The sequence below is a fragment of the Mixophyes fleayi genome, chromosome 1, assembly GCF_038048845.1.
Source record: "Mixophyes fleayi isolate aMixFle1 chromosome 1, aMixFle1.hap1, whole genome shotgun sequence".
In the NCBI taxonomy this organism is placed as follows: domain Eukaryota; kingdom Metazoa; phylum Chordata; class Amphibia; order Anura; family Limnodynastidae; genus Mixophyes; species Mixophyes fleayi.
In genome coordinates, this window is record NC_134402.1 from 313,455,122 (window position 1) to 313,483,075 (window position 27,954).

At 40.8% G+C, this 27,954-nt stretch overlaps 1 protein-coding gene and 1 long non-coding RNA gene across 3 annotated transcripts; one reads left to right on the plus strand and one right to left on the minus strand.

Moving 5' to 3' along the window:
* Positions 1-226: 226 nt before the first annotated feature.
* LOC142158291 (uncharacterized) lies at positions 227-10,319 on the minus strand. 2 transcript variants are annotated; one of them, XR_012692749.1, is made up of 5 exons: positions 10,055-10,319; positions 3,181-3,289; positions 2,252-2,679; positions 824-1,070; positions 227-630 (listed from the first exon to the last, which is right to left on the minus strand). It is a non-coding gene; the product is annotated as an uncharacterized LOC142158291 (long non-coding RNA). The 2 variants fall into 2 exon arrangements; XR_012692750.1 differs by having other exon boundaries at positions 3,151-3,289.
* On the plus strand, positions 10,284-27,846 carry METTL3 (methyltransferase 3, N6-adenosine-methyltransferase complex catalytic subunit). Its single transcript, XM_075212139.1, has 11 exons — positions 10,284-10,532; positions 10,633-10,841; positions 11,449-11,832; positions 12,133-12,308; positions 12,784-13,000; positions 14,087-14,274; positions 23,439-23,477; positions 23,563-23,671; positions 23,780-23,845; positions 24,081-24,193; positions 27,562-27,846. Exons 1-11 carry the CDS (start codon positions 10,427-10,429, stop codon positions 27,668-27,670), a joined length of 1,716 nt encoding a protein of 571 aa, XP_075068240.1. The 5' UTR covers positions 10,284-10,426; the 3' UTR covers positions 27,671-27,846.
* Positions 27,847-27,954: the final 108 nt, after the last annotated feature.

Here is a 27,954-nt window from a genome sequence, read left to right on the forward strand (position 1 = left end):
TTGAATTATGATCATAGTTCAGCTTATTGACACATTGCTGTAATCAGTATCAGTGTTCCATTCTATGAGGAAGTTGAAAAGATGACTCCACTCAAGTGAGTTGTCAAATATTATGATCAATATTAATTCAGCCTGTTAAACCATGTCTGAGTGCCCATCCGAGATTTCCCCAGTATCCAAGTAGGCCAGACCTTCCTGTATATTTATATACCGTGGTGATCAAATATATTAGCAACCTTGCACTTTATTCAAACAACAAACAACAGTATTTGGTATACACAATTCATTCTCTATTAATATTACAGAACCTTTACTTTGTTTTTCTGAATTTAATACTGTATATCGTTTTAAATTAGAAAATTAAAAGAAATGGCACTGACAAACTTACTGACACCCTAGAATTAATATTTCGTTTCACAGCCATTGGACATAATAACTGCAATTAACTGCTTCCTATAGCCATGGGTGAACTTCCTGCACCCCTGTATTGGATGTTTGGTACACTGTTCTTATGTAAACTGGTCCAGTTATCACAGATCTGAAGGATTCTCTCTCCCAACTGCTGTTTTCAGATCTCTCCACAGGTGTTCTATGGGTTTTAGAGCTGGACACAGGGCCACCAAGAGGAATCTGGAGATAAGAATAATGTGCTTTATCAAAATTGGTCTCATCTGCCCACAGAACTTTCTCCCAGAAGAAATTTTTCTTGTTCATGTGTGTTTTGACAAACTCCAGTTGGGCTTTCTTAGCAGTGGGTCCTTCCTACCATATAGACCCCTCTCTTTATGTTGGCAACAGATTGTGCAAGTTGAAACTGTCGTACCTTGTGCTTCCTCCACTGTTCGAACAATCATGCACTATAATCTTTTATCAGGTTTTCTGTTGCAGCCAGGTCTAGGATGGTTGGCCACAGTGCCATGGGCCTTAAACTTCCTTATAACATTTTTACAGTGGAAATGGGAACATGTAGGAAATTGCTTTGTAGCCTTGACAGACTCCATGCTTGACTACAATCTTCTGTCTGACCTCCTCACACAAATTTCCTGCTTTCTTTAATTTTTCCATGTTCACTGTAGTAAACACAGCGACACATAAACAGCAAAATTAGTCTTTTTCTCTATTCAAGCTTGTTTAACAACTGATTTTTATACTGCAGGCATCACACAGGTGAATTTAGATCCAAAGGAAAATTACCTGAATTAAATCTTATTATTTCTAATTACTTATAAAAGGTGACAATAATTGTGTCCAGGCTAAGGATTTCTGTGTGCAATGATTAACAACTTAGCTAATTTTCATCTTTTTGAGTTTTATTCTGCTGCAAATCATAGAAATACATGTGTGGATATCAAAATATTATCTCATGTCAAGAATTTTCAAAGGTGCCAATATTTTGGGAGTGGCTTGCATACAGAGTTAAGTCCTTGCCCAGTGGAACTCCGAGGCTGAACACACACAGGTGATGGACAGGGACTAATGGGAGGGGTTTGCTGTATATAAACCTGAATTTTGCATTTGTACAGTGCAAAGATTGTGGCCGGTGTCGATACAGAAGAATTGTGTTTAGTTAGTGTTAGGTTGACTGGTGTCCTCCTGACAGAAGTGTATTCTGCTCTATTGTGATGGAACATGTAAAAGTTGTAGGAAATGTTTTACGCTAAGGCTCTCTATGAAAAGGAACTGATAATGGGCCCAGCATTTTGTCTTTGCATGAAAGACTTCCATTCTATTGAAGGGCACTGCAGTGCAATTTACTCTTTAGTTTTAAACGATATCACAACCCTATGAACTGTTAAGGTTCCACTTTGGAAATTTCCTTCCTCTGTGCTGTTGGAGTCCGTGACAAAATTGGGCACATGGCCCAGTGGGCGCCACTTCTTTCCGGAGCTTCAGGCTACCGAAGCAATTAACTTTTTAAAGTCGTATAATTACTGTTGTTGCTGGGACTTTGAACGTCAGCGTCATCAGTCTTCATGATGACATGACAAGAGACAGACAAATGCTCTGTTGCAGGTTATTTGAAAATTGCATTCTCCTCAATTTTCAGCAAGGGTCCCAACAGCGCAGAGTAAGGGAGTCCCAGTGGTGATAATGCACAATTCAGGTTATGGGGTGTATTTATCAAACACAGCATTTTAAACACATTTTAATTCCTTATAGCAATGATAGGGAATTAAGGATTGTGACTATTTATTAAAATTCTGCTTTTTTGAACAGCAGTCATGATAAACTGCTGTTCCTGCAAACTTACAACTTTATCTTTTTCTCAGTGTCTTCACTCCCGAACAGTTATGCAATGCAGATCAGCGCTGACAGTAGATGTGCGCATGCTCCGTCCAAAAACATTTCTGCAATGTACAGTTCACTTCAGAGAGCATGTGAGAGGGGGGGGGGTGATCCCTCTACACACGCGCAGTGATATTTGCTGCTATGCCCTAGTAATAAATTGACAGGATCCTTAAATATGCCGTTTTTGGGGGATTTTAATGAAAAAGAAGATTGATAAATAGGCCCCTATGGGAGAAGGGGTTACTTTAAGTATGATGATTAACAGTGGGGATTCTATATGCCTGAGTTCCAGAGCCCTCTTGTGCTCCTTGCAATGGTTCCAGGGACCACCCTTGCGTGGTATTCAATGGCTGCACAAATAAGCAACTTATGCCTGATATAAAGACATGCCTAAAAAACACGGAACAAATCAGGAAGGTAAAGCAAAGTATTTAGTTACAGTTGCAGGAGCTTTGTGCAAAGTTATGTGCATGCAAATCACTTAAAGCAGTGACAGGCAACCAGACAAACTTCAGGGGCCACATGGGCGTCCCTCTAACCTTCAAATGGGCTGCACATTACTCCTAATCTCAGTAATAAGTTAAAACAATACATTTAATCAAAGAAAGAGATACCTATTTGTAATAGCATATCAAAAGTATTTTAAACAAGTGTTACAAGCTATAACACACAAGACAATAAAGCAGAAAGAAGTTGGGGTCCGCCATTGAAGGCATCACTGTATTAAAGTTATCTGTGGTGGGAAAACTCACTTAAAATAAACATAAGTGTTGCCCTGCCTTAAGCCTTTGAATCAGGCTGCATGATATACTATTTCTACAGACAAATGCAGTGCACTCATATTATATAACAGCATTGTACCCGTATTGTTTTCATAGTATACCAGCAAACCTCGAAGAGCTGGGGTCTTGGATTTGATTCCAACTTGGGTGCTATCTATGTGAAGTCTGCATGTTCTCTCCATTGTCACATAAGTTTCCTATGGGTGCTTCAGGTTCTTCTAACAGTCAAAAAAAAAGACTTGGTTAATTGGCTTCAGAATAAGTTGACTCTAGTGTGTGTTTATGTGCATGTGGTAGGGAATTAGGTTGTAAGCTCCACTAGGGCTGGGACTGATGTAACTGAATAAACACTCTCTAATTGCTCAGTGATATGTTAATGTGTAAAAATAAATTATAATAATGTCCCCATATTATAAAACCATTGCACTGCATCATATAAGCAGTAGTCCATATCATATATGCAATACCTCATATGATGCCAGCAGTGGTCCATCATATAACAGCAGTGTCCAAATAAAGTAATATTGTTTCATATACCATCAGCGTCCAATATTGTACCAGCAAGGCTCAATATCCCACCAGCGGTGCCCAATGCTACACCAGCAGTTCCCTATATCATATCAGAAGTGTCCAATATTTTACCATTAGTGCCTTATATCAAACAAGAAGTGTAAATAAGTCCCATATTACACCAGTATTGACCCATATTACACAGCCAGTAACCAATTACACTAGTAGTGACCAATATTATAATTGCTGTACCCAATTATACTTCAGTTATCATATTGTATGTTAGTACTCCTTCCCTGTTATAAGCAAACTTGCTGCCTGGCGGTCTAGGAGTCAACATCCTGTGTGAGTTGCAGCAATGCAGGGGAACGTAGTTTCAGTGTCATCATTGCCTGTTGCACATGGTTAACATGGCTAATAATCATGTGTGCCTGCCAGAGACATAACCACAATTGAAACCATGTTTCCTGGTGAACTGTCAGCACACCATAACAATGCAGCATACCTCCTAACTCTCCCGATTTTAAAATCAGTATCAATTTGTGGCACCTGCATCATCCAAGGATTAGCTCACAAAAGGACAGTGTGTGGTCTGATCTTGGCGGTAGGTAACCTGAGCCTTCAGTGAACGCATTGAACTACCACTTTTCCAGTAAGTAGGTTTATATGGTTCACAATGTCTTTAAAAAAAAACAAAAAACCTGATGTGCCACTGAGCAATGAAAGACTAATAGGAAAATCTAACAACTGTGTAATACGTGGGCAAGACGTCTTTTTCTGTATTTGGTGAATTGCAGGTGGTGCTAAAATGTGTGGTAAAATGTTACTGTAGCACGTACCACTATTATTAAAAAATTGTTACAAAACTTTCACAAACATGATGAGATTAACATCATGGGCTATTAAAAAAATTATTCCTTGCAAATAATGCCTACTTTAACGTGGGACTTCACTAAAGAGTTATAAAGGATATAAGAGATGAGCATATGAAGCAATATTATGTAGCTCCTAAACATGTTGTTGCCAAATTGTAATGACTTCTAAGATAAACCCGTTTACCATTTGCCTCAAATTTCTTATAATTCTGCACCAGATAAAATGCATTAACACATTCAAAAAATAGCTTTACAAATTAAGAGAAGCAACATGTCAGCATTATGATAGTTATTCATTCTGTGTCATGTATTCTGAAAGTGGCAAACATGAGATAAAAATACAAGTAAATGAAAGCTAAAAACCTTTTTCTTATTTTATAAAGGAACAAAGTAACCTCTGGAATTTAAAATATCCTCCCTGTGTGGCAAACTCTCTTTGTAATCATTGATTTGTTGTCTTTATTTGTCACATACGTGGTCAAGCTTTTCTGTCTTTTACTGACCTCTACCATAATAATTCTGCTAGAAACTATCATTTTCTTGACTCCTACACTCAATAAGACCCCTCATTGAACTATTATTTTCCTTTCATTTTGCGACCTTTCACTTTATAACCCCAGTGCTACACTAAATTTACATCACAATTGCTATTCTCATAACAAGTCGGCAGAAATACTTTAGGTTGCTTTCAGTCTTATGGTAAATAAATTGTTACTGCAAAGCCACTGAAGGAAACACTATGATCTTAACATAAAAGATACCAAGATCCCTTTTTTACTGTTTTACTGCAAATGTAGGTCAGGGGGTAAATTTATTAAGATGTGGGTTAGAAAAATTGGAGATGTAACCAATCAGATTCTAGCTGTCATTTTGTAGAATGTACTAAATAACTGATAACTAGAATCTGATTGGTTGCTATAGGCAACATCTCCACTTTTTCAAACCCGCAGCTTGATAAATTTACCCCCAGGAGTTAAATGACACAATATCTTAAACAGAATACAATATGATTGCAAATGAAAAGCACAAAAACACAAAACTAGTTAGTTCACGGTTTTCTGTGCTAACCCTACTGCCCTCATTTATGTCCATTTTGAACTTTGAAAGGCTGGAGGTCATAGACTTCCTAATTCCTTTCTACCTATGCATTGTGACGTGTAGTTAATCCAAGTAAACAGTCATAATCAATGTCCGAGTCACAGATTTTACTCAAAGGGTCATTCTATAAATCATTACAAAGCTGTTAGTTTGCCTTTAGTGTTCCTCCTAGTTTTTTCTATTTATATTCCCTGAATAATAAGATGAATTGCAAATTATGGTCACCACTTTTCTTGTTTACTGTCTGCTGGATAATTCAGCTGACCTTTCTTACATAATATTATATTCTAGTCTGGATTATAGAGCTTGCAATCCAGTGCCCATTATTTCAATATTATGCCTACATCCATACAATTATGTGCCCACCATTGCTGCCTAAGACTAACCATTGTACTGTTTTTTATACACACTTTATTGTGCCACGTTGCCATGAGAATAGACCCACCTTCTGGTATTGGCGCTGCTACTCCAGAAGGCACAGAGTCTAAACATGCCCCTGGTCTTCACCAGGGACCCCCGCAAGGCGGTATGGAATTTGCAGCAGAGGCATGCAGGTCGCAGCCCTCCCAGGTAGCCACCAGAGAGACGGAGAGGAAAGAGAGGTCGTACAATTTGGATCTGAACAGTGCAGGAAGATGAGAGCCAATGAAGCAGACAGAGACGGAGTCAGGGAAAGCCGAAGTCAAACCAGGAGATCCAAACTATAACAGGGGGAGATTCCAAGGGCAGAGTCAGGAAAGCCGGGTCAAAAGCCAAAAGGAACAGTCTGAATGCAGGAATGCAGATATAGGTGCTGGAGCAAAGGAGGACCTTGATACTCTGGCACCCTTCTGGTGCTAGAGCCTCCTTTAAATAGTGAATCATGGTTTCTCATTGGTGGCAGCGGGATCAGCGGTCAGAATCAGTTGACCAACGACAGGAAGCAGAGCCGAGCGTCCCATTGCCTAGCAACGAGGATGCCACGACTTTGAGCATGCACCAGCGACTGCCGAGTATAGACGCATCCCGTTGCCTAGCAACTGGACGAGAAGGCGCAGAACAGGAAGGCACCCATCCCCAGCACTTCCTGACAGTGCTGGCACGGCGCCTGACATATTGTTTTTTTAATAACAGGTAAAACATATATCTGAACATTTATGAAGAGAAGTATACAAATACTGCAAATGATACATATGCATAAAATACAATGTGCAAAGTTACATAAATGACATCCACACTAGGTAAAGGTGAAGAGAAGAAAATTATGAACCTTAGATGTCAAGCCAGATAAGATACCACACTATATGCCAGTGTTCTCAAAGGAATGAAACTCTGATCAAAGAAGCCACTCACAGTCATTTAATTTCTGATTGACTCCATCACTTGGAATTACTCCTATACAAATCACCCAACCCTGGTTGTGTGGCATTTCTGTAATAAGTTCTAGCAGTGGTGAATATGTGACCTGTCCGTATGCTGGACTTAGGGAGAGCAAGGGATCTTAACTTCATGCCCAGGAGGAATGTTTTTGGTTGCAGTGTCACTCTTATTTTGAATATACTTGATAGGACATGTGCAACCATCTCCCATAATGCCTCAACAACAGGGCAAGATCTCCACACATGAGAAAGAGTGGGACATTTTGGCCAGTCTAGAAGGGGTAAAATACTATTGGTACAAAAACTTTTATGCTCACTCTTTTGTAATAACACAAATGAAAGACCTGCTGTATCCCCCCACAATGCTTCCCAGGTATTATCGATCAGGGAAAGTCAAATTTCAATTGCCATCATGAAATGTATGATTGTCTACACTCCATGATTGTAAAATAAAAGTCTGAATATAATAATGTAATCAGATGTTGTGGGTAAGAAGCATCAGAGCAGTATCTCAGCATACACGAGAGATCTGTCCTCAGCAAGAGATTTATAATGTGTGAAAAAGTGTCTGGTTTGTAGGTAACAATAATATTGAATCCTTGAGTACTATATATCCCCAGGAAGTATTAAAAAAGTAAGATATTGTTACTTGATGTAAAGTCTGATAGAGGAGAAGAAAAAAATGTTTGCTGATCAAGGTGCATCAACTCTATAATTCAGTAATATTAAGTTGGGGGGAGTATCTTAAATAAAACTTAACCTTGTTTGAATATAAATAAAATCCAATGATAAAATTAGTGAAATATAGAACACAGTGCAGGTGCAAAAATAAGTGAATTAAAACTGCTGTCTGCACCACATAAATCTCCTGTATAATCTGAAGGATTTATGCTCAGTAATACCAAAATAGCATTAATTCTTAGTGGACCTATATTAGGATTCCATAAACCCCATAACCTCTATATGAGTCTCTCCCTCTCTGTTTGTCTGTGTGTGAGTGTGTGTCTATAGTAGGGAATTTAGACTGTAAGCTCCACTGGGGCAAGGACTGATGTGAATGAGTTCTCTGTACAGCGCTGCGGAATTAGTGGCGCTATATAAATAAATGATGATGATGATGATGAAATAGCTATAGACAATTATCATCATCATTTATATGCTTCTGTCTCTTAAACTAATAGCAGGCTTCATTCAGGATATATCTTGTAATATGCCCTTTCTTAAGAAGCAGCTATATTCAGATAGGATGTTGATCCCTTAAGCTGTCTGTGCGCAGTGTAGGGATTGTTTATAAAGCTTCAGTCATGTTTTAAATATATGGGGAGTGTATTGCTCTCTACCTAGCATTGGCTCCAAACTAACTGTGGATTTATTGGAGCTTCTGTGGTCTGAAGTACAAGAGCTGCCTATTATTTTTGAGATAATGGTGCAGACAGCGAGAATGCCGACATGCATTTCGCTAAGGTCTGCTTAGTCAGTGGCAAGCCGAGACACTGTATTGACATTTCTTGAATACTCTAAATGCTGCGCCTCCAGCATGACGTTAGCAGTATCAGCCAATAACGGGCAATCTATTCCCTATTGATTGACAGTATAATCTTTCAATTCGGGGCGAGTAGAATCTTAATCCCACCTCTTGATGTTTCCTATTGGTCAAATATCGATCTCACACATTAAGACCTAATTGAAAGTGTCAGCTCAGTTTTACATTTCAAAGTAATGCATGAAGTATTTGAAGCCCATCTCAGAATAAGTATGAGGTGTCATTTGAAACCATCTCAAGGAAATTAATTTTCATTATATATAAACATAGATATATTCACAAATGGAGAGTAATCCATTTCTCTTTGATAGATAGTATAGTCAACTTGGGTTAGTTATTATTTTAACCCCTAGATATTTCATATTAATTTCACTCTGGAATCAGACATATTAATCTGAATTTATTAATTCCCCCAACCCCTTGGTTTGGAATTTACTAGTATTGCTAGTTTAGACTATTTCAAAATCGATCTCTATCTGTCCGTGTAAATATATGTAAATCATGTGATAAATTGTTCGAGTGAATCCAAAGTGAATATTGAATAAATATACATAATAATATATCAAATGAACAATAATAAAATAGAATTTATTATATTAATAACAGCGATGTCAAAATAAAGCCTAGGTATTGCAGGTGTAAATAATAATTATTTGAAACAAGCAATACAATTATGATTAGAAACTTAGAATTGAAGGGAATTCAACTCTTAAAAAATATAAAAAAATGTCAAAAAATACAATTAGTGTGACAGTATTTTTGTCCTGTTTCCTTGATATAAAGTCTGTAAGCAGGATCGGATTTGCATTAATCTAAAGGGCCTGATTCATTAAAGAACGTAAATGCCAATTTGTGCAGTATTTTGTGTAAATAGCACTGTGCATGCCCAGAAAAAAAACTTTATGCCAGTGAATCAGTTAATGCAAGTACATCCGGAAGGTGTGTATGCATGTAGTCAATGTACATTAAGGGCGTGCCAAGGATGAGTGCAAACACATCCGTCCGATTCAAGCTCTTGACATCTCAAGCACCTGATTTTCATCTGTATCACTTGCACTAGCTACAGGGCAGGTGTAAGTGTGGAGTGATAGTGATGACGGACAGGTAGGCATACCAGAATATGTGCTTGCAATTACTGTAAAAAAGTCACTTTATATACAGTATGCATTGGGAACATCTTGATAAATGTGATGAAAAATAAAAAAAAACGGTTTTCTGTTCAATATCTTTTTCTTAATGATTAAATTATTAACAGATGACAACTGAATACTTTTTTTCTGTGCCTTCATATTACACACATGTATTGTATATATCATAAACTGTTGTATCTATCCCAATATGGCAAATTCTGTACATGCAGAGCATACCTACACCCCTATTCAATAAGAGATGTTTCTTCAGATCAGCTTCTAGTTGAATATGGGATTGCGTATACCTGAATTTCAAGTATAGAGCCCTCATATTTAACAAATACAAAATTATTTTAGCGAGCATTTACGTAAACCATTCAATAAAAAGAAATAATGTACCAACAAAATCATGTGACCTTATTTGTGTGACAAAACAATGTGCAGAGGAATGATCGCTCCTACACCTTACAGTGTGGATGGAATCTGACTAAACGTTTGTATGTCTCAGTAGTAACAACACGTGGACTGTCTGGTGCAGAATAACAAATGTCTGCAGCACTGTAGTGAATTACGGCATTATTGCCTTAAAAGACCGGAAGTGTTTATTTATCCCTCCCCACTTTCTCCACCCGTGCACACCCTCATAGCACTAAATCACATCTGTCTCGTACTGGCGGGAAGCTGGGAAGAGTTTGTTGGTTACTCTCTCCCTCGCTTCCGGCACACACTGTACACATCCGGTGCTCTGCAGTCTTGTGGCAGCATAGAGCTAATAGTACACCGTGGAGGTGTGTGTAACGCGGGATCAGGAGCGGACCTCTGGCCCTGGTCTGGCAGCGCGATGTCCGACACATGGAGCTCCATCCAGGCTCACAAGAAGCAGCTGGATTATCTGCGGGAGAGGCTGCAGCGGAGGAGGAAGGATGTCACGTCTCAGCTTGTCCTGGGTAAGTGCCCCGCTGATACCTAGCTCTTCCTGTGTTTACTATCCCTGGTATGGCAGTGTGCATCCCGTCAGACGCTTTCATTCATTTGTGACTTCTTCAGATCTCCAGAACCCAGATGCTGGGCTGGCTCCAACTTTCCGTAGTGACAGCCCTGGCCCTTCAGGTACTTCACAATCCTCAAAAGGAGCCAGTGGTCCTACAGAAGTGACCCCAGACCCCGAACTGGAAAATAAACTTCTCCATCATCTGTCAGACCTGTCCCTTGTTTTACCAGCAGACTCTGTGTCCATCCAACAGGCTATTACTGCGGTGAGAATTGCTTTATCTATGCTGGGGTTGTTCTACACTTTTTGCATAGGAAGGGGCTGTTCCTGATGATCATTGTAATAACATTTAGCAAAAATACACCAGGTTGCATGTATCTGGAATCCATGGGCTGTGTTGTCTTGTGTTTGACCACTGCAGATTATGTATGCCATTATTAAACTCCTTCATGTTGCTTCAATTTTTCTCTATCATTTATAGATATTGATTTGCATTTTCACACTATATGGAGAATGTCATTATACTGTAAACATCTTTACAACCCACTATTTCATCTATTTCCCAAAACAATGCTGCAGGGATACTTCTAAAATTTATCAGTGTGTTATTCAGTTGAAATCTGTCTGTCCTCATTCATTGCCATTTTTGAATTTACACAAGTGTACTGGGATATCATTTTGAATGAGAAGATATGATCTAAAATTAACTATTCTCTGTAAAGCACTGGCCCTATATAAACCTTATTATATATATTATATTAATAAATTGTAGTTGATGAGAGTGTTGGTTTACATTCTACATTAATCGTACTAAAGAGTCTTGCCAATTCATGAGAACAATGTGTCTCAAACAATTTTCTTTTCCTTTGTAGCCAGATTTTCCTGTTTCACGCCAGGCTGTTGAAAGCCTTTTACAGAAATTTGCTGCACAAGAGCTAATTGAGGTGAAGGGTTGGGAACATGAAGACGATGACCGACCGACTATAGTAACTTTTGCTGACCATTCCAAGCTCTCAGCTATGATGGTAGCAGTAAATGAAAGAAAAGTTCCAACCTCTGCATCGGGAACCAAGAAGAGAAGAATTCAGGAGAGTGATTCCTCAGCTTCCTCTTTAGCTGCCTCTACTGCAGGTACTTCAGGTGAGAAAAAAGTATTGGAACCCCAAAAAAAGGCACGTAAACATGCATCCCATGTGGACCTGGAGATAGAGAGCTTGCTAAGTCAACAATCCACCAAAGAGCAACAAACCAAGAAGGTGAGCATTTTTTTTTTTTTTTTTTAACTAAGAGAGATTGAAAACACTTTAATAATCCAAACTTTTTATTCCATGGGGAACAGTGCAGCTTTCTTAAATCAAGTACTATTATTATGGCTATTTATACATTTTCTTCAAGCTCTGTATTTACCTGAACATCAGAGTTTAGTTTATTAATTAACCAAATTTATTTTGTAAAACATAGGGCTTAGACAATGGCAACAACACGTCACAAATTGAATATTATTAAGTTTCATCCTTTTCTTGTATTTTGATATTCTTCACATTGCGGTATATTAGGTAAGTCAGGAGATCCTAGAGCTTCTAAATACCAGCACAGCCAAGGAACAGTCCATTGTAGAGAAGTTCCGTTCCCGTGGGAGGGCTCAGGTCCAGGAATTTTGTGACTATGGGACGAAAGAAGAATGTATGAGGGGGGCAGGAGCCGACACCCCTTGTCAGAGACTGCACTTTAGGTAATATTTAGCAAATTTTATCAAATAGTTTTGTCATTTTGCATGGCTATGAACATTCTTTAAACTACTTGCATAATATGTTTGTATTCATTCATCTGGTACAAAGTTGCATCAACTGTTCTCTTACAGAATATTTTAATAATTTTAATGCTTTCAGCATATTAGTTTTACTGTCATTTCTAGTGATCGACAGTTATGACCGTTTACAATACATATGTGATATCTCCTATTGGACTTCTCATTCCCACATAGTACGCAGGTAATTTAGGAGAAAAGACATAGGGATCCTTTGCTAAAGCAGAAAGGACATTTTGAAATTACCTTTTTGTTAGTCTACAAAAAAAGTAGCAAGACATATTCTTTTTACACTGCTTGAATCTGACTGCATATCTTGCCTCATTCTCATTTGCATACTACAACCACTCTGTGGTGCTCCCCAGTATTTAAGTGGCTTTGACAATGTATTTCTTGACAGGCGCATCATTAACCTGCACACTGACGAGTCTCTCGGTGACTGCTCCTTTCTTAATACATGTTTCCACATGGACACTTGTAAATATGTTCATTATGAGATTGATGCATGGGTGGAATCCGGAGGAACAGCAGTGGGATCTGAATCTACCCCCAGCCAAGATATGCCTCTGGCTAAAGGAGTGGGAGACCCAAGTGTAGGACGTCTCTTCCCCCCACAGGTAAGAAAGGCATTATGGGTTACAGTACATTCCAGTTTACAAAGACATTACCGCCTCTGGGGAAATAAAAGTAGCCTTGCTTGGAGATGCCTCATTTAAATTGTACAGACTAAAACTGTGCTATTTGGGGAGGTTGGCTAGAAGGTTTTTGGAAGGATTAAGTAAGTGACATGGATCTCTTTATACTGACAGTGTGAAAATACTTCAGAAGCTCAAGCAGCTTTTAAGTTATAGTTTGATCAGGTAATTTCCAAATGACCTTCTTGACATATGTATACAATGCACTGTAATGCACGTATGGAATACATGCTATATTAGAGTAGGGGAATCTAAAATGATTCTACAATTGGTAATACCCACTGGTTATTAGTGTATAAATGAGGATCAGTGAAATGAGCCCTATACCCAATAGCTCAGAGTATGGAAATATAGTGGGGTTTCTGTAGCTCAATACTGTATTCCAGTCAATACAGTCTGTATATGCTACTTTTACTCCACCTCGTTGATCTGAGAAACAAGCTCTGACTGTACCAAAAATAGAACTATGAGTGTCATCAGTTTCTACTAAAGTTTAGAAGATTAAACAAAACATCTAATTGGTCACTAAGGGTTACGGCACCTTTTCTATAGTTACCTGTGGAACAGTTTTCATAAATGTCATCCAAAAGTTTCAAAATAGCCATTCTTCTCCCCAACTAGGTGTACCACTGGGGTCCTGTATCAAAGACTCCAACGGAGTGGGAGATGCTTGTCTTTCACCTCTGTGACAAACATTTCAATTTTGGGTTGAAAGTTTGTCAATGCATCTGATTGGAAGAGCCACAGAAGCTGACCATTTAGCTACAGTGATAACCATTTAGTGCCCTGAGTCTTCTAAAAAAAAACCTTTTTGTTAAAGGGAGAAGGGTGTCTCACAATCATGGACTATTTGGGCAGGAGGTCCTTGTGATTCTACTAGTTAGGGGCTGTTGTGACAATATGGAGCTCTCTTTTAAGAGAAATTGAGGCCGCCATATAATCTTGCAGTAGCTTGGTTTCATTTTTATGGTTTTTTGGTTTTTGACTTTTGGCTCTGTTTTGCTGCAGTGGATCCGTTGTGACATTCGATACTTGGACGTGAGCATCTTGGGCAAGTTCTCAGTAGTAATGGCTGACCCACCATGGGATATTCACATGGAACTGCCATATGGGACATTGACTGATGATGAAATGAGGAAACTGCAGATCCCAGTATTGCAAGATGATGGATTCCTCTTCCTTTGGGTCACTGGAAGGTAAATGCCAGTATAGATAATCAAAAGTTAGGACTGTCCATACATTGAAAAAATATATTTGCATAACAGTAATTGATGCAAAACAAGAATAAGGCACTGCTTTTGAGCAAACACAATAAGCTTTGTTAAGGTAACATTGAGCAAGTAATTTGTTTAGTGAACTCTTGCTTGAATTGCTGAAATTACATTATATGTATTCCTGTGCTACCTTTCACCAAAAATATGATTTGGTGGTGTTCTTGTTGCTACATGAAGAGAAATTGATTGAACAATTGAAGCACACAGTAACTCTTTAATATCTTGAATCAAGTATTCATTGTCTTTATTGGGACAAGTATGAGAACCTTTGTATTTTCGTATCTAGTGGCATAACTTGGCATATTCTTCTCTACAAGAATGCTTCAATTTATTGAGATGTTTGAACTGTCTTTTAGTAATCTGTTCACATTCTGTTTGTGTTTTTCGGATCTTTATTGTGCTCCATACACCACATCACAGACAGATACACTGACATTCTTCTGTAGAATTTACTAGCGCATTCAGAATACATTGTTCCCTCAATTTATTATGAGCTGTTTGGGGGCACAGATTGCAAAAGCAGACCCAAGCCATGATATTTCCACTGTGTACTCATATGCTATACTGCTTAAGGTGGCATCTAAGGCTTGATCGGGTGGAATGTTTTTTTTCCCCCAAAAATATTATGGAGGACAAAATTTATGAAACTGTTACACAAGTAGATGTGTAGGAAAATATCCAATCGGGTGTTTTTCTAGTTCAAACTTCTGATTGGTGTCTGGTATACAGCACCATTTATTCACTATCTGCTGTGCAACAGTTATCATGAATAAATCCCCAATGTTCCTAATTTATACAGAAAGTAAATTTTATTTGATAATTTTTTTTTAACAGAGCATAGAATACTAAGCAGTGTTGTACAAAAAAGAAAGATCGAGCACAGTTTCTATGACCAATACAGTCTACAATCTTTTGGTACCCATGACAAAGGGAGACAAAATGGCATGTACAGTCATGGCCAAAAGTTCTGAGAATTTGCACATACTCCAGAATGTCATGAAGAGTGATCAGATGAATTGCAATTCATTTCAAAGTCCCTCTTTGCCATGACAATGAACTTTATCCCAAAAACACTTCCACTACATTTCAGCCCTGCCACGAAAGGACCAGCTGACATCAGGTCAGTGATTCTCTCATTAACACAGGTGAGAGTGTTGACGAGGACAAGACTGGAGATCACTCTGTCATGCTGATTGAGTTAGAATAACAGACTTGAAGCTTTAAAAGGAGGATGATGCTTGAAATCATTGTTGTTCCTCTGTAAACCATGGTTATCTGCAAGGAAACACATGCAGTCATCATTGCTTTGCACAAAAAGGGCTTCACAGGCAAGGATATTGCTGCTAGTAAGACTGCACCTAAATCAACCATTTATCAGATCATCAAGAACATTAAGGAGGGAGGTTCAATAGTCGTGAAGAAGGCTTCAAGGTGCCCAAGAATGTTTGTCCAGCAAGCAGCAGGACAGTGTCCTAAAGTTGATTCAGCTGCTGGATCAGGGCCCACCAGTGCAGAGCTTGCTCAGGCATGATAGTAGGCAGGTGTGAGTACATCTGCGCATGCACAGTGAGGCGAAGACTTTTGGAGGGTGGCCTGGTGTCAAGAAGGCCAGCAAAGAAGCCACTTCTCTCCAGGAAAAACATCAGGGGTAGATGTTGTTCTGCAAAAGGTACAGGGATTGGATTGCTGAGGACTGGGGTAAAGTCATTTTATCTGATGAATCTCCTTTCAGATTGTTGGGGGCATTTGGAAAAACGCTTGTCTGGAGAAGGAAAGGTGAGCGCTACCATCAGTCCTAAAAGCATCCTGAGACCATTAATGTGTGGGGTTGCTTCTCAGCCAAGGGAGTCAGCTTGCTCACAATTTTGCCTAAGAACACAGCCACAAATAAAGAATGGTACCAAAACATCCTCCAAGAGCATCTTCTCCCAACCATCCAAGAACAGTTTGGTGATGAACAATGTGTTTTCTCTTTCATCCAGTCTGGGGGACACTGCTTACCATGGGTTGTGGAGGGAGCTTGGGGAGTTGGCACCTAACTAGTTAACTTTTAGTGCTGCCGACAGACCCCTCCCCTCTACAATCCCCCTGCCTCTTCCTCTTCCTGTCAGTTTTTTTTCAGGTGCAGATGGAGTTGGGCAGTGTTTTTAGTGCTTAGTGTAATTTTATTACTTTTATTTTATTCTTTTAATTTTTACTTCATTTTTCCCCAGTAGCAGGCTGGAGTGTGTTCTAATATAGAGGACACACTCACAGCACAGCAGCGCAGATGCTCCCCTGTCAGATGAGAGCCAGCGGTTCTCACTGACAGGGACAGGAAAGGAGATGGAGGAAAGGGTGTCTAAAATTGAGAGTGACAAGCGGTCTCACGGACCGCTGTCACTCCTGAGCCTCCCCGATAACCGGCGCTGCCATTGCAGGCATAGAGTGCCGGTTATCGGATATGTCAGTTGACGGTGGCCATTTTAGATTTCGGGAAGGAGATCCTAGGAAGAAGGGGGCTATACCTGGATCCCCCCTCATGCATAGGAGGGGGCATCAGGTATTATCCGCTGCGGAGGTCTCCATTACTCTGCTACAGAAAATTTATTTTTATTTTTTAATCGCTGCAGAAGCAGCACTACTGAAGGGGGGGAGTTAACACATAGAGCTCCCCCTCCTTCCTGAGAGAGAGATGGTCTGTCCCAGTCTTCTGGCGCCAAGGAGAAGCCCGGGAACAGAGAACAGATCTGAGGGAGCAGGCACCTCCTGAGGAAGTCCTGCTTGGGACGAAACGCGTAGAGGATATTTTATTCACCCCTGGGTCACATCTGGATCACCATACTATTAGTGTTTCTTGTGCGGAGACTGTGGGAGGTTCCTGTTGTACCCGAGGACGTGGTATATCTGTTACCGTAATTACAGACAAGCTTATGTTATAACTACTCAATGTGAGTGTGCATTTTATATGTTACGTTCTATTAAATGCTGTTTTCTTTGAAATACTACACCATATAGTGCATTATTCTTTTTTCCCTATCCACTTTGTGGAGGAGAGTTATGGTGTTTACAGTATGCTGCTGTTGTATGGCTGGTGAGCAGGCATGCAGTTTTGCTGACTCTACTACCTCCTTGGAGAGAATGCTGATTATATATCATTGAGAGAACAGCCGTGTAATAGCTGTGTTCCAGTTTCTGGAAAAGATATATGCAGATAAGCAACCTTTTTTCCTTATGGTGTCTATTTATCTAGGTGATGGGCTATCACTAACACACTGATCTCATACCTGTTTTTTTCTGTCTTTTAATGTCTACCTACTGGACTTATACCTGTGGTCCTTAAGGATCGTCCAGGACAATTGAACCATTGAACTGTCTTGAACTACATTATTAATCCACTGAACTCGGGCTATATACCCCTGTTAACGCACCTGATTGCGCCATATCCTGCACTTTATACACTTTAATATCTTGGACTTGCCTACCATTTCTAAGGAAGGCTGCCTCCATACGTGGAAGAGGTGTTTTATGTGGACTTGTATTTATATACCTATACAATACTGTTGTGAGCGCCATTGTTTATTACTCCTATTGCACACACCATTGGGCCTCCCTGCTTCCTCTGGTTCCAGTAGAACGTCTATACCAGGACCTTCCTCATTACAGACGGACCAAGCCCCTGTTCCCACAGAGCCGCCATGGTCCGCAGCTTTTATAAAGGGTTTGGATAAACTGAACCAGTTACTCGAATCCACAAATATTCAGCCTGCTAGAAGGAAGCGGCCTAGATCTGATAATACCCTTATGGTCCTTTCAGACTCTGAGGAGTTTTCAGATTAATTCTGATCCTGACCAGGTTCTACCGTTGGGACAGGAAGAAAGCTCTAAACGCCAATTTATTAACAATTTGGTTTTAACAGTAAGACAAGCGTTTGATCTCCCAGAACCGGAAGATCCGACTCCCAGAGACAGAAATCTTTTTAAGAAAGCCAAAATAAGGGCTAGCCGTTTTTCCCCTTCTGTAGAACTTAGAGATATCGCAGAAGGAGCCTGGAAACAGCCGGAGAAAAGGTTCTCTGTTCCCAAAGGTTCTCTTCCCTGTACCCATTGCAGGAGGAAGATGTCGTTCGCTGGGAGAGTATTCCAAAAGTGGATATTCCTATAGCCCGATTGGCCAAGCATGCTTTACTCCCAGCCCCAGGTTCTGCATTCCTACAGGATGTCAATCACCGCAGAGTGGAATCCCAGCTAAAATCTATATTTGCGGCTGCGGGTTCTTCCTCTAGGCCCACATTTGCGTCAGCTTGGGTTGCTAGAGCCATGGAAGCATGGGCAGACCAGCTGGTAGAGGCCTTACAGGACTCTGATTTACTTCCCCTGGCTTTGCATTTGAAGGAGGCATCGGGGTACCTGTATAAGGCGGATCTGTATATAGCGGCTGTATCCTCTTCTATTCAGGCTGCATCTATCTCAGCAAGAAGAAGTTATGGCTGAAATCATGGGAAGGAGATGCGGAATCAAAAAAGTCTTCTCTGCCAGTATCCCTAGCAGGAGCCGGAACCCTCGGGTCAGCTCTTTTTCGTCAGCCTTTTCGGGGGACCTCCTTTCCTAAAGGACAGTCCTTTAGAGACAGCCCAATTCTCGAGGCTCCTCTGCCAGCGGGAGATCCTCGTTTGCAGCTAGGCGCTAGGCCTCCATGTCCCAGGAGAAGCCTGCGTCATGACGACCACTCTGTTCTGCAGGGGGCGCCAATGGGGGGACGTCTGTCTTTGTTTCAGGAACAGTGGGCAGCGTCCTCCCAAGATTCTTGGATTCGGGGTATTATATCAGGGGGTACAGGATAGACCTGTTGGGCCCCGCTCCACATCGTTTCTTCCGAACTACGCTACCCCGAGATCCATCAAGAAGGCAGGCTATACAGGATTGGGTCGCCTCTCTTCTTTTTCAAAAAGTTATCTGGAGGGTTCCAGATTACCAGAAAGGGCAGGGGTTTTATTCAAACCTGTTTCTCGTCAAGAAGCCGGACGGCTCCTTTCGCCCCATCCTAAATTTAAAGGGCCTCAATGTGCACTTAAAGGTGGACAAATTTCGTATGGAATCTCTGAGGTCGGTGATATACGGCTTAGAGAAGGATCGGTCTATGGCGTCCATAGACATAAAAGACGCATACCTCCATATTCCCATTTGGATCCACCATCAGTCTCCTAAGATTCTCGGTGGGATCCTTCCACTATCCGTTTCGGGCCCTCCCCTTCGGCCTCTCAACAGCGCCGAGGGTTTTCACGAAGGTCATGTCAGTTATGGCAGCATGTCTTCACCTTCAGGGAGTTCAGGTCGTGCCTTATTTGGACGATCTGCTTATCAAATCCTCAGTGGATTGCTTACGTCATCACTTGTCCCTCACCTTGGTGGTCCTCGAGGGCCACGGATGGCTGATCAATTTAAGGAAATCCCAGATGGTTCCGTGTCAACGCATGGTTTTCCTATGCCTCATCATGGACACCAGCCAGCAAAAGGTTTTCCTGCCTGTCGAGAAGGTTGCTTCAATTCAGAGCATAACAACTCGGGTCTTGTCTTCCCCTAGCCCCTCAATGCACTTGTGCATGCGGCTGTTGGGAAAGATGGTGGCCTCCTTCGAGACCATCCCCTTTGGTCGAGCCCATTCTCCTTGTTTCCAGTGGAATCTGTTGACAAAATGGTCAGGATCCCACCTTCGCTTAGATCTCCAGAGGATCTCTCTATCCCCGAGGATGAGACAATCACTCCAGTGGTGGCTGATTCGGGATCTCATGACGGTGGGCAGGTCCTTCGCTCCATGGTCATGGATCATAGCTACGACAGACGCCAGCCTGAAAGGTTGGGGGCGGTGATCCTACATCTCCGGCTCCAGGGCTTTTGGTCGGTTCAGGAGTCGACCCTTCAATAAACGTGCTGGAATTGAAGGCTATTCTTTTAGTCCTTCAGGGGGGGCCCAGTCCCTCCTCCAGGACCACCCCGTCAGTCCAACAATGCCATGGCTGTGGCATATGTCAACAGACAGGGAGGAACCAGGAGTGTAGCTGCAATGAAGATTGCAACTCAAATCTTGATTTGGGCAGAACTTTATGTTCTAGCAATATCTGCAGTATTCATTCCAGGAATAAGAAATTGGAAGGCCGACTACTTAAGTCGAAATCAGATGATGCCAGGAGAGTGGTCACTCCATCCAGAAGTGTTCCAGTCTCTGGCTCAGAGGTGGGGTCTTCCGGATATAGATCTTATGGCCTCCACACACAACAGAAAGGTTCACACATTTCGCGCAAGGGACCCCTTAGCGGTGGCAGTGGACGTAATGACGATGTCATGGGACTTCAGGTTGGGATACCTGTTCCCTCAGATTCCCATGCTTCCTCGTGTGCTCAGACGAGTAAAACAAGGAGGTCTGCCAGTAATTCTGATAGCTCCCTCATGGCCGTGCTGAGTCTGGTATGCGGACATACTCTCTGTGGCAGAAGGACCGGGGTTTCGTCTTCCATCTCGAGTCGACCTCCTTCTGCAAGGTCCCTTCTATCACCAGAATTTACCTCATCTCAGTTTAACGGCATGGCTGTTGAAGCCAGTCTCTGGAGGGCTAGAGGTTGTTTCCTCCAGTGTGGTGAACACTATGATGCGAGCCAGAAAGTCAGTCTCCGCTCGCATCTATCACCGGATTTGTAAAACCTATATCAGATGGTGTGAAAATAGGACATGTCACACGTCCTCTTTTCGTCTCCCTAGTTTATTGGCTTTTCTTCAGATGGCCTGGAAGCAGGGCTTCGTTTAGGTTCCCTAAAAGTTCAGGTATCGGCACTTTCAGTCTTTTTTCACCTAAAATTAGCGGATTTGCCAGATATTAGGACTTTCCTCTATAGAGTCTTGCATATTCAGCCTCCCTATGTTCCGCCTGCAGCACCGTGGGATCTCAATCTGGTGCTGGATATGCTTAAAGGGCCTCCCTTTGAGCCTTTACTTGTGGCAGATTTGAAATGGTTGACCTGGAAGGTCCTCTTTCTTTTGGCTATTGCATCTGCACGTAGGCTTTCAAAATTAGGAGCTCTGTCTTGTCGGGAACCATATCTGGTTTTCCACGAGGACAGAGCGGTGTTAAGAACCCTCCCTTCTTTCGTTCCTAAAGTAGTTTCGGTTTTCCATCTGAACCAAGAAATTGTAGTTCCGGTCTTTTCATCTACTTCCCATTCGGATCAACAGTCTATGGAAAAGTTAGATGTGGTTAGGGCTCTCCGCATTTATGTCAAAAGAACTTCTCAGATTAGACGTACTGATTCTCTGTTTGTTCTTTATGATGCTAATAAGAGAGGCTGGCCAGCCTCAGAACAGTCCATTGCAAGATGGATTACAGCTACTATTAGTCAAGCTTACATAAGGCTAACCGTCCGGTGCCAGAGAGACCTAGTCCTCTGTCTACACCTTTACAAAATTTTACCAGTTTAATGTATTTGCATCCGCGGATGCAAATTTCGCTCGTAATGCTTTGCGAGCGGGATTTTCAGAGTAGTCCCACCCTTAGGGGGCTGCTTTAGAACGTCCCCATGGTAAGCAGTGTCCCCCAGACTGGATGAAAGAGAAAAGAGGATTTATGTACTTACGTTAAATCCGTTTCTCTGATTCCGTCTGGGGACACTGCGATCCCTCCCTTCTGCTTTTCTTCTGTGTGCTCTTGTATGACTGCCCTTTTTTCTCCTTGGGCTTTTTAATTAACTGACAGGAAGAGGCAGGGGGATTGTAGAGGGGAGGAGTCTGTCGGCAGCACTAAAAGTTAACTAGTTAGGTTGCCTTCTCCCCAAGCTCCCTCCACAACCCATGGTAAGCAGTGTCCCCCACACGGAATCAGAGAAACGGATTTAACGTAAGTACATAAATCCTCTTTTCCAGCATGATTGAGCACCTTGCCATAACGCAAAAGTGATAACTAAGTGGCTCGGGGATCAAAACATCGAAATTTTGGGTCCACGGCCAGAAAACTCCCCAGACCTTAATCCCATTGAGAACTTGTGGTCATTCTTCAAGAGGCGGGTGGACAAACAAAAACCCACAAATTCTGACAAACTCCAAGCATTGATTAGGCAAGAATGGGCGGCTATCAGTCAGTATGTGGCCCAGAAGTTGATTGCAATTCGCCCTGGTATGCTGTCAGAGGTCTTCAAAAAGAAGGGTCAACACTGCAAATGTTGACTCTTTGCATAAACTTAATGTAATTGTCAATAAAGGCCTTTGACACTTATGAAATACTTGTAAATTTACTTCAGTATACCATAGCAACATCTGACAAAAAGGTCTAAAAACACAAGCAGCAAACTTTGTGAAAACCAATACTTGTGTCATTGTCAAAACTTTTGGCCATGACTGTACAAGGTCACAAAGAACGTACACTGGATTTCAAATCAAGTTCCTCATCAAGCATGCCCTTAACCACTATAGTTCCAGTCCTATATCATTTTTCAACAGAACTTTATTCTACTTTTGGATTATCTCTTTAGATAACTTGATGCATGGCAAAGCCCCTTTTTGAAGACTTTCTTTCCTTTTTGGAGTGAGTGACCACTCCTGGAAAATATAACCTTATTGTTGAATTTTCTGTATTTGTACATCTATCTAACTAAACGTTATAGTTTTGACACATTTTAATCCACACATGTTTGGAAGATCTGATTTTATTCTAGAGTTAAACAGGTATACATTTGTTGTCTAAACCAGGGTTTCCCAAACCCAGTCCTCAGGGCTCCCCAACAGTGCAGGTTTTTCGGATCATATGTGACATAATTAGGACCACCTGTGGATCTGTTACAATGTGTCAGTCAGTAATGAACACACCTGTGCTCCAGCAAGGAGATATGGAAAAAACTGCACTGTTAGGGGAGCCCTGAGGACTGGGTTTGGGAAACCCTGGTCTAAACAGAAACTATTATCCAGATCTGCGCTGTTCTGTTACGATATAATTGGATGGTGGTCATGCACAAAATCTCTTCATTATCATATCTCCGCAGAATTCACTTAAGTATATAAATATCTCCCATCCCTTTGTCAAGACCTGAGAATATCATCTCATGTTTCAATATCTCTGGTTACAGGGCCATGGAATTGGGCCGGGAATGCTTGAAGCTATGGGGGTGAGTACATTCTATCTTTCTTTCCATTAACCCAGATCTGGCCTGTAATTCCTCACTAATTTGTTCCTATATTATTTATATCCAGATATGAACGAGTGGATGAAATTATTTGGGTGAAAACAAACCAATTACAACGAATTATACGTACTGGACGTACTGGTCATTGGCTTAATCATGGGAAAGAGCACTGCCTGGTAATCATTGTCACTGTGTTTCATCCATCTTCTTCCTGCTCTTATATTTCCTCTGGTGTAACAAGATCGCTAAGTAGGATCACTCAGAGGTCATTGTTTATTTTGTAGGTTGGTGTTAAAGGAAACCCTCAGGGCTTTAATCGGGGTCTGGACTGTGATGTTATTGTGGCTGAGGTAAGTATTTTGCTTTCAGTTTAAAATATTCTTTTAAATAATAATTGTCTAGTTCCACATAACTGTCCTTAAGTATTTTAGAATACAAATGCCATCCTTGTAAATTTACTAGTAGAGTGGTTGTGTTGGAGTTGAGAATGTTGGTCGTAATGGTCATAATCCTGTGGAGATGTAATTTGATGAATATTAAAATCCATTAGGCTTTTTGAAAGGAACTATGTTTTCATCCTTCTAGGTCCGTTCCACAAGTCACAAACCTGATGAGATTTATGGGATGATTGAACGTCTCTCACCTGGCACCCGCAAGATTGAGCTTTTTGGGCGTCCCCATAATGTGCAGCCAAACTGGTTAGTGCTTCCCATAAAAATGAAAATTCGCCGAGTGAATATCTTCTTTTTAGAGCAAAAGTTTAGAAAAGACGACCCCGCCCCCCCCCACCACTTATTCTACCCTCCAAGTTATGTACTGCTGGGTTCCACTACTATACCCCAAAACAGAGGGCTGTGTTTATGGATAGGCAATGGCCACAGTTTCTGTGTTGCCTCTCTTCCTTGATGCTTTAATTTGTTCAGACAGTGGGCCCAACATGATAAATATTGGCTGACTTTGGATAATGGTAGCAGGAGGCAAAGCCAATATTGTGTTTTGCCTGGGAAATTGGGCCTCTTATGGAGGACGGATATTATAATGGAACCCTGGAAGCGCAGAGTAGACCTCCATAATACATTTTAATGAAATGTTAGTTCTATAGATGTAATTGGCTTTTAAGCAGTGTTTTCAATTTTTAATATTCATTGTAATCAATCCCCCTTCCTTTATAAGAGTATCTTCTGGAGGGGTTCAAAGTTGGTGCAACGTTGAACCTTCAGAACAAGGTTAATTTTTCACAGATTAACTGGAGAGGGAAAGAGGCATGACCCTTACAAGAAGCACTTTACCTATGGAATGAGAGCTAACTGGTGCTAACTAAACCAGTGCAGAAAGCCACACCTGACTCAAGAGTCAAATAATCTCCAACATGTACCTACTTTCCTCTCACTACACAATATGTCTTTTAAACCATGTGGTATATGGGGAAGTGGAAGGCATTTCCTGTAAAATAGTCTGGGATGCCCTTGCTTATGAGAATCATGGATGGCTTATTTTAAGTTCTGTTGGGGTGGTGGGGGGGTTAAACCACTGACTGCCAGCCAGCTCATCAGTGAGATATACGTGTAAGTTCTAGGATCTGGTCTTGTGAGTGATCGTCAAACATCTGTAGGAAAAACAATGTTATTTGGATTTAGTGGTGATGGTACACTGCCCTCACTCTGAAGGTTAGCATCTGCGGTGACTGTAGAGAGTCTCCCTGCCATCAGACATAATGGATACATCCATCACATAAAGGATTGAAAGGTAAGTTCAGGGGAGGGAGGTGAACTGTACCCTTTGGAAGCAATTCCATAAGTAGACTATGATCTATTACTTCTCATAATTCCTGCTAGTCATGGCTTTTCAGTTTAGGAGAGATTAGCCCCTGGACAGAGTGAAGCTACTCCTGGGGAAGTAGTACCCTCTATTGCACAGTGTTAAAAAGGAGACCCTGAAATCATAGGTAGGTCAACAGGAACAGAGACAATCTGGGCCTCTTTATAATTCAAATATGAATTTAGAGGGTATAGTTGGCCGACTAGAAATATCTAGCTTCCATGTTTCCAATTATTTTGGTGAAGACCCATGGAGTTTGATAGGTTCAAAGAGGGGAGTACTTCAAAAGAATTGGAACTGGTTCTCCTGGGGTATGTATCCTTGATATCGGAAGGTACTAAGAATTTCCGTTATTGCGTAGCGAGAATGCATCTTTATTTGCTCCTATGGAAGAAATAGGGCTGTTGGATCCAAAATGGGGCAGATTGTACTGTCTCTCTTGGACACTAAGAAGACATTAGAAAAATATCCCAGACCTCTGACCAGTAAGAGGTCTGAATGGTCCTAATGGTTAATCATGCAAAGTATTAAGCTGAAAGCTTGAGCCGCAGATCGTAATTTATTGTTAATATGAGCTCAACAGCAAGAGTGTGGTGGCAGGATAACATAGCAGCACAGATGAGATGTAATGAGAAAACCGATTGAGATTGAAATCCGTGGCCCAACATAACCTCCAGAAAAAGAGGTTAGAATAAATGTAAGACCAGCAGTTAGCAGGATCTTTCAGTATGGACTAGCCATACTGAAGTGTATAGAAGAACCAATGTAACAACTTTTACTGTTGGAGCTACAAGTATTGGTTTATTAAGGATATAAGTTTTAGTGAATGGAAAAGATTGAAGGTGTCCTTTACTAAATCGGTGATCATATCGGCAGCTGAACAGAAAGTTTGATTGTATTGCTGTACTAGAGCTTAAATGATTTTAATTGGTTTAACATTTTTAATATACTGCTATTAATTATAATTTAATTATTAACCTAAGAAAACTGGAAAAATAAGCCATTGGAGATAAGAATAACAATCACTGGGGCAAACGATTGGGATTTTTCTTCATAGTAGAAGCTATATTGTATTGCACATGAAGGACTGTTAAAATCTTTTAACACACCATTTAAAGTTTTTCAAACAATCACTAATTATATTTTACAATATGTTTACATAAACTATATTCTGTGAAACAACCACCACAAGAAAAGTATATATTAACAAAATATCACAGGATTGTGATTAAAGTCTATGGTATTTGATACATTTTTCCCATGCAGCCTGTGAATTTGTTTTGAGATTTTTAGACTGTATTTAAGGATCAGGCCCACTTGGGCTATAACATTACCTTGAGATGTCTTTTGCCCGTGGGTTTGCTGCCTTAGATTGTGAGGCAGTTTAGTTTGGCATTTTATCCCCCTTATCTTAGGCATTGGTTACTGAGCGTTGGAGCACAGGCTAAGCTGCCTTCTAGTCTGAACACCAACTTGCCACCCATTAGCCTACTAGGGAAAGAACAAGTCACTTCCTTGAAATTGAGTTGGTCCATGATGAGCAAGAATATAGGTTAGGCAACTGGTACTGATCTGTCCCTTGCTAAACAGCTGTGGAAGACAAGACACATTGCTGGAGGGACATGATGCTTGCAGGTCTCCTAGTGGTTGTCTATCTCCCACGGGCAGGACCTCAATGAAGGTTGCACCTGCATAGTCATGCAATGTTAACTTCTATGATGGTGACAACCTTCATAAGCAATGTGCTCTCAGCTGCTAGACTCCTGGTAAGGAATTCACAGTATCTTCGCTTGCTGACAAACCAGGGTATCTGCTATTCAGCCCTTCCTGCTTGCAACAATGCCATAACCAGGACAGGTGGACTGGAGTGGTAACATCCTATACTTAGAAAGCTTTCAGTTTTCCACTGAACATGCATTTGTGGACAGAGTGAAGATTTCAGGTAACAGCTGAGGCAGACTGAGTAAATCATAGTCACAAGGTTCTGTATCCACCTCTGCAGAGAATCTGAAGGAGTAGGTTATATGAGATAGGAAACAGGACAATGGACAAGAATATGTTTGTGGACTATATGCAGATGGAGAAATACATGTATTTTGATTTGTTATAATTTCTATTTTACATTCTGATTGACTTATAAGATTTAGCAGTAAAACAAATATAATACTTTTTTTCATATTTTAAATATGTTTCAAGAAGACATTGCACATATTCTAAAGCCATATATCTCTCAACCATTTGTCTCTAGGATCACATTAGGAAATCAACTAGATGGGATCCATTTATTAGATCCAGATGTGGTGGCACGATTTAAGCAACAGTATCCAGATGGAGTTATTTCAAATCCGAATATGTGAACACCTTTGCTTAAACGATTAGGATCCAATGCATATGAGGACTGGTTTGTTTAAATTACATTGGAGCTTTTTTTGTCTCTTTGTACAAAGAAATTTGGTTCATGAATTGTAAATAGTAATTTTATGGTATTCCTTTTTGCGAATGCATATAAAATAAAATACATTTAAAAAACAAACAGACTAGCAACTTTATTTTTTTTGCATAATGGAATTATGTTGTCATTCTGTATAGTAGGAGAAATCATTGTCTATGTAAGGTATCATGCAAGCACAATTTCAGAGGT